General features: G+C 34.1%; 1 protein-coding gene across 1 annotated transcript in view; it reads right to left on the bottom strand.

Annotated features, from left to right (window-relative positions):
* The window catches only part of LOC110106162 (pumilio homolog 4-like), a 14,510-nt gene extending 7,063 nt beyond the window's left edge, over positions 1–7,447 (bottom strand). Inside the window, exons 1-3 of the mRNA XM_020835973.1 lie at positions 7,304–7,447; positions 6,579–6,773; positions 709–883 (exon numbers count right to left, since the gene is read on the bottom strand). Of these exons, the coding sequence (XP_020691632.1) occupies positions 709–883; positions 6,579–6,773; positions 7,304–7,447 (514 nt within the window). The remainder of the gene's footprint in view (positions 1–708; positions 884–6,578; positions 6,774–7,303) is intronic.
* Between the last annotated feature and the right edge of the window lie 564 nt (positions 7,448–8,011).

Genomic DNA, 8,011 nt, shown 5'->3' with positions numbered 1-8,011 from the left:
CTAAAATGGAGTCAAAGTTGGGTCTTATATGCATTCAAAAACTCATTTTCAATCAAAAGATTTAAACCTTGGCTATGAGTGAGAGTCAATCACTTTTATTTTTCCACCAACATAATTTTAACCATTCAGCTTAAGACTAAACCCAACACTTCACTGTGTCTTGACAAAGTACCCCTCATATAAGAACTCTTCACAACAATCATCACACCCTCTCAAACAGGGCAAATTATTCTGTGTAGATGTCGAACGCCGTCCAAATACCAACCAAAATATGCCACATCACTCCCGCTCGGTACTGCTTACGTGGCGCATTTTGGTTGGTCTCCGAACGGTGAACTGCGTTCGATATCCGCATAGAATAATCTCTCCTCAAAAAGAGGATTTTCAATGCCTTTGAATGCCAATCTCTAAGAGTCGACTCAACCATGCAGAACCATAACAGAATCACTAGCTCTTAAGCCTTGTTCAACCATGATGAAGATACCAAAGATAGAAGTAAGAAACTTGATGAATCATCTGTCACAATTGAGCCATCAAATTTCATACCACTAGTTAAGACGAGTGAGTCTTGGGGTGAAATAAAATCATTTGGAATTTCTATTTCAACATATATTCGAAGCATCCAATATGAGATTAAACACAATAATCTCACATGTCTTAACATAACCAATGCAAAAATATGGTTAGTGAGTATAGAATGGAGTTTACCTCCAGCTGCAATCAACTTCTCAACACGTGCAACAATATGCTTCCCATAGGTATACCTCTTAAGCGTATTCAAGTGGACTTTTATGCGTGACAATATGAGTTCTCGGTTGCGATCATCACAGGTCTCCAGAACCTTCTGTACTACATAGTTTCCAAACTGATCCTTCATCATTGCCTGTTTGTCATCCCAAGCAAAAGAATTGGAAGAAAATTATTTAACAAAAAAGTGTCTTACTGAACGGCTTAAGCGTTAACAGTTAAGTTCAAATCTAGTAGCTTCAATAAAAATAAGATAATACTAAATAGAATAAATGATTCTAGTAGTCGAGAGAATTTGATTCATTTTAGAACCTTTCAAATAGAAGAGAGTCAGGAGAGAGATAATCAGAGAAGGTTATCTATGTTTACAAACATCAGAAATTAGGACAGGAAAATTTAACCTCAACCGAAGTTCTTCTACATGCCCAATATAAATTCCTATAATTTTGGAGGGATTCAACTCCTTTCCTAAATTAAGTTCACGCTCAATTTACATATATTTTTCAATATGAATTTCCATTAAGGAGCTGTTGGTTTGCTAAATTTTTATTTTTGGAGAGATTTTCAAGTGTTGGCATTTGATTGGATGGAAAAGAAATACAAGGTAAAATTTTAATAATTTTGAAACTCGTCCCTTAGTTCATATTTGTTTAATTCCAAACTAAGCCAATTTAGCCAATTTTCGAATACACTACACAAGCCGCTATCATTCCAATGTACTTGTCGAATTAGCAACTACCGCCACTAGTCTTTACGTTGAATTCATTTTACTTCAAACCAAATACAAAAAAATTAATCTTTGCTTTTTGTTTTACGCCCAACCAAACAGCTCTAAAATGTTTCAAATACACTGCATTTATTTATATTAAATTTCTTTTACTACGAATTCTTTTTTAAGCCAAATAGCTCTAATTGTATATACAAAGCTTGTTATATGTTAGGGTTAATAATGCTATGAATAGATTATTATCAAAGTAATGTAGTTTATAGTTACGTAATAGGTATTAGGAGCAAATAGATGGTTTAGGAGTCCTTATGAAATTTGAATTTTTATAAATAATCATGGAGACATTAGGGCATGGGCATCAAGCAATAATGTGAAACCCGTAGAGTACATCCAACACTTGTTATATGTTAGGGTCAATAATGAATAGAGTATAATCAGAGTAATGAAAATTATAGTTAAGTGATTGGTATTAGGAGCTAATAGTTCGTTTATGAATCTTTATGAAATTGCATTTCTATAAAGTATAAATAATATTTGCTTGGAGACATTAGAGCATCAAGTAAAAAGGTGAAATTCATTTGACCTTGGCTTATTTAGGAGTCTTAATGAATATTGCATTTCCATAAATTACCCTTACTTGAGACACATTAAAGCATCAAGCAAAGAAATGAAACTCTTTCGAGCTTTGGCTTGGGCATCCTTTAATTGCACAAAGCCTTCTCCCCCTTCTATAGGAGACTTAAGCAAGCTATAATTGCCTAGTAACCCCAATGCAAAAATTTTATTGTTTTTAATGATTTCTGAGTTTGATTTGTAACAATAGAATTCTCGTTGAATCTTTTCTTGGGTGCAATTTCCAATCTTTTCCACCTCTCTATTAGAGTCACACAGTCCAAATCTGACTGACCGCAACTTGCCATCAACATTTCATATCCCGATGTCTCTGCCTTTGCTTCCAAATTGCAAAATATGAACACAATCACCTTCATTGTCAGGAACACCAATTGACTCCCGCAAATTCATCATCACCCCACCTGCATAGATCCCGTTCTCATCTCCCTCTTCACCAAAATCATCAAATCCTGAGCCTAGACGCATCTGTGTCTTGTGATTGCAGACCCCACAACTATCCCATCCCAAATCCTAATTTTATGCCATATCCGCTCATGCTATCCCAAAACCATTGTGATCCATAATCACCAAGCCTAGATTCACTTTTGTGGCCTTGATCCACATCGGATATGCCCCATCTCCTTCATCTTTTTTTTTATATGAGCTTGGTTCCGTGCCTCTCATCAATCCAAGTCAAGTTTGTCAAGGTCAGCCTAGATCCGCATCAGACCCGCAAGATCCACCCATCCTATGTCGAAATGTTCAACGTTACAACCAACCTCCGGTGATGCCCATATCCAAGCAACTCATCTCGCCTTTATAGCCTAGATCTTGCCAATTGAACCTAACCAACATCACTATTCACCTAATTTCTCCATTCTTTGCCAACTCTGATTCGTCCAATCTAGTTTGCAAGGCTACAGAACAAGCTTCCACAAGGATTCTCGGACTTCCATCGCCAATCCCACTCGATCTCTCCTACATCCAACAAGTAATACCCATCCTCGCCTAAATCAAAACTCGCATCCACCATATCTGGATGTACCCAACCCAATTGATGTCTTGCCACAATCCAGCTATGAAATCATCTCACATAACCAAATTCATTCACTCTCATTTGCATTTGACTGCTTCCACCCAACTCAAGCTTGCAGGTGATGACAGCCACCTCCCAATTTCACTAAAATCAGCTCGATCATTAGAGCAAGGTCATTATGAAGGTATGGAAAATGATAGGGTCAATAATGTAATGAGTATATTATAATTAATGTAGTTTATAGTTAAGCAATAAGCACTCCTTAAAATATTATATAAATAGTCTTCACTTTGAGGCATTAGGTCATCAAGCAAAAAAAAAATAAAAAATAAAATAAGGTCATCAAGCAAAAATGTGAAACCCTCCAATACAAGGAGTCGTGGGCAAAAATATAAATTATGATCATAAAAAAATAAAAAGGAGTCGTGGGCATCCTTCAACTACCAAAAGCCCTCTCGCCCTCTACCAAGAATCTTAGGCAAGCTAGAACTGCATAGTTATCCCCTTTAATGCAATATTTGTACAAGTTTTCTATGATTTGAGGGTTTTGTTCATAAAACTAAACCCTTACATGGTTCGATGTTTATGTGGCTTTCCTCCTACATTGAAGGCAGTTGTTTTCGTGATTGAAATTCATAACCCCTAGATAATATAGCAAACATAATCATTGTTCCAAACTTTACCCCAATTTTGAAGAGGATTTTCTATAATTGAAAACCATAATCTCCAGATTAATAAAGACAACCTAACCATTGCTCTCTAATATGAATTCCAACAAGAGTTATGCGTCTCAAGACTTTTGTCCATGACACAAAACCAATCCTCATGTTGAGCTACTCTAATATGAACATTGGTATGAACTCCTATGTTTCCATGTTTAACTTGTTAAGGTTATTCCCCAAGCAAAAATAATTTCCTGAATAGAAAAACATATCCCATAATCAAAATATTGAGATTTAAGCCGAGAGATGTGAAATAGAAATGAGTAATTATCTAAAACAATATTTCAAGGAGAAATTAAAAAACACACATCAATTAATTTTTTAATAAAAAACACACAAAATATATATATATTTAAAAAAAAAAAAAAAAACCTTAGCCGCCCTATGATGGAATGACTTGGACGGTTGGACCTTTTGGTTTCTACACAGGCAGCCTATATGTCCACAGAACAACTATTTTTTTTTATAAATATGATTATAGAATTTATAAAATAAAAACATTTTTAGCAAAATCATATTTGAAAACTTATTTTTTATTTAAAAATATTTAAAACTAAAATTTACAATAATGAGAAAACTTTTTTTATAATTTCAAACTTTATTTAATCGTATTCAGTATACATTAATTGATTGATTTGGATACATTTTTTGTAACCAGTGTGCTTTTGAATTCTATAATTTGATTTTAAAAAAATTCAATAACCACTCAAATAAATTTTATGTCTATCTTAAGATAACATAATAGATATTATAAAAAAAGATTTTAATATATCCAGCTAATGACATGTTATGTTCAAATACAATTCATAGCTATGTTTTAATTCAACGGTGTTTTTTTATGCTCATGCTTTAAAATGACAATATGTTTCCTTAATTTTTTTTTAAATTGCAGTTTTCAAAAAAATTCTAATTTTGTATTTTTAATAATATATTTATAAGTCATTTATCTACCACAGATACTGTCTGATTGGCAACCCAAAAAGAGGCTAATAGGGTTGTTTCAATTGTGTTCACTCTTTAAAAATTTAAAGAAATTTTTCTTTTAATTTTGTTAATTGTTAAGATGCTACTATAGAAAAGTGAAACAATTACGAAACTACTACAAGCCGATTCTGACTAGTTCCCCAAACTTTATAGCATATGCAATTCTTATCTTGATCCTGATTCCTATGTATTAGTTTGTTGTGGAAGCTTGTTGGTTTTAAGATTCGCTTAAGGCATGCCATGCTTTTGTACTCAATCTTTGCTTTTGATTGCTGCTAGCACCTAGCATAGAGTATGAAAAGTGCATAAATAAATGATTTGAGCCATATAAATTATGAACTTGTGGCTTGAAAACTTTTTTTCTACTTTTTCTCTTGTGAAAAAAATTTGGATGTGATTCTTGAATGCAGTGCAAGTGCGACTAACTAATTTCAAAGGGAGTGATTTCGTTGTACTAGAGTGAGACCTTGTTCGATAAATTTATTCCTTGTCCTATTTCATTTGCATGATTTGTTATTGTCATGTATAATGCTCTTGATTTTAATCAATGAGAGGCATGTTGGAAATATGATTACTGTAAATTAATTTGATTTGTTTGTAGGTTTAAGTTGTTTCTAATTTGTTGCATAAATTCAAGGATAGTTTTAACCATTTTATCAAATGATCTTAAATTCTAATATCAAATGTTTTCAATTAAATAAAGTAAGTTGTTGAATGAATTAGTTATTTGTGAAGATGAAAGTTATTTGTAAGTCTACCCTAGACAATATGAATTTGAAACTAGAACCATATTCAAAACAATATAAGTTAGGTTGGTCATTGACGCCATTCTTTAGATCTCAAACATGATTAATTCTAATTCGATTAGCTGCCTAGACTGATAAAATTTGATGTGACGTAGAAATTGCAAATTTTAAGTAGACTTTGATAATATAATACCACAACAACATCAAGCATTTATCCCACAATATATGTTGGCTACATGAATCATTTTTCTTCATTATGTCCTGTTAAGAGTCAAATTCTCATTTAAATCTAGAAAGTTCATTTCTAATATTCTCTAATCAAGTCTTTTTAGATCCATTGACATAGCTCATATTAGTTTGAGTAAACTTTGATAATATGATATAGAAGTTACTCATTTAAGGAGATTTCATCATATACTTCCAAGACTAATAATAGAAAAACGGCTTTGAAATAAATAAAGCCTGATAATAAACCTAAATCAACAAATGAATCTAGTGCTCCCAATGAAGTGAAAAAGGCAATGAACATTTTTAGTAAACATACATTTTTAAAAGAGTACAAGCACGAGGTTCATTGTCATATTTCATCTATATAATATGGTATTAGCTTATGTAATGTTCTTGATTTTGATCAAAAAAGTGACAAGTCATAAATCTAATTTGTGAAAATTAATATGTTTTGTTTTATTTATTTATTTTATTTCAATTTCTTGCTAAATTTATCAACTATTTTCGATCATTTCATTATGATTGCTCTTAGCTTTTAGTATCATTTATTTTCATTCATAGAAAGTGAATTGTTAAATTAACTGGTACATATGCTATGTAAATCCTCAAAATTTTTTTACAAGAAAGCATACAACACGTCATGTTAATTGCATCGGGTAAACCTTAACATTGAATTGCCCTGCATCACTAACAACACATTCCCTTTTTTTAATCAAATGAGAAAAGGAAATTATTCTTTTAAAAGATGTCATAAAAAGATTGTCTACAAAACAAACCTGCAAGGGCTCATTTTCTTCAGTAGAACCAAGCATCTCATTTATTAGAAGCTGGCGTTCCTCAGGACTGCTGTATGTCAAGCATTTCTCAATAACATTTGAAGCAAATTTCTGCTGGCTCATCTTCACAATTTCTCCTGAAAGCTTGCTGATTATACAAGACCGCTCCTCTGATTTTCCATGTTGCAAGACATGCTAAAATTATCAAAACTAAAAGTCATTATTTTCTTCAACAGATTAAAATTATCAAGTAAAGGTCGCAGGTAAACGCAATCCAAATGCAGCAGACAGATACAACAATAGCAACAACAACAACATCAAGTGATGCAGGACATATATGAAAATTTGATTTAGATAAGGAATTTGCACGCTTAAGAAGTAAGAGCGAATTAATTAAAGCTTTGTGATGACTCAAACAAAGAAAAAAAACTAAAGAACGGTAAACACAAGCTTAGGCCAAATTACTTGCAAAAAGTAAAACCCACATAATAATCAATTGATCTAGACGTTGCAAACAAAATGGGTTTCAACAAGAAATCCCTAATCTAACATTAAGAGTAGTGCTATGAAAGATCTCTCAAGAAATTCCTACTAAATAATAAGCTTGTTGCGGAGCTTGGCAAGACTTTGCATGAATCAAATAAAACTACAAGCAAGGATCAACGAAGAAGGTAAGAGATAAGGAAAGAGTTCACACTTTGCTAAGTTTCGACCTCCTCGCAAACTTGGACAGCAGTTGGTGGCTTCCTGGATGGCTCAGGCAGCAACAACCCCAGCCCGAACTGTGGACAGCAAGCAGCCACACCTGGGGCAGCGATTTCCGATAGATTCAGGCAGCACCAGTGGCTTCCCAAGGGGCTGGACGGCATGGAACTCTTGCTGGAGTCACTGGACAGTAGGCAGGTGCTCTTGAGAAAAGCCTTACAGCAGTTTTGGCACTTGGAAAAACTCTGGACGGCAAATCTGGGTAACCACGGGTGCAGAACAAAACCTTGGCAGCAGTTTTGGCACTTGAAAAACTCTGGACAGCAAGTTTGGATAGCCACGGGTGCAGAACAATTCATCGGCAGCAGTTTTGTGAACCTTCAGGTTGAGGAAAAATCAAGAGCAGGTGCAGAAAGTTCTGGCAGCAGACTTGGAGTGCAGGAAAACTCAAACCGCATGGAGTTTATGAGGAATTTAGAGAAGGTAAACCTAGTAAAATTACTAGGGAGGGAGGCGGGCAAGTGTGGCCAGGTTTTGGAATTGTTTCCAACTTGAAGGGGGCTGAATTTTGGGAACAGAAATTTGAGGTGGGCCTTGGAGATTCCGGTCAAGCGAAGGGGGAAAGAATTTGAATCGTTTCCATTAGAGGGGCTGGGTTTTAGGAAACAAATCCAATTCAATTCCTTAGAGGGGGCCGGCAGCTTTTAGAGGGGAAATAGGGATTAAAT

The sequence above is a fragment of the Dendrobium catenatum genome, unplaced genomic scaffold, assembly GCF_001605985.2.
Source record: "Dendrobium catenatum unplaced genomic scaffold, ASM160598v2 fragScaff_scaffold_1608, whole genome shotgun sequence".
Taxonomy (NCBI): Eukaryota; Viridiplantae; Streptophyta; class Magnoliopsida; order Asparagales; family Orchidaceae; genus Dendrobium; species Dendrobium catenatum.
The sequence above is the reverse complement of the archived record's forward strand: the minus strand, read 5'-3'. Positions and strand labels throughout refer to the sequence as shown.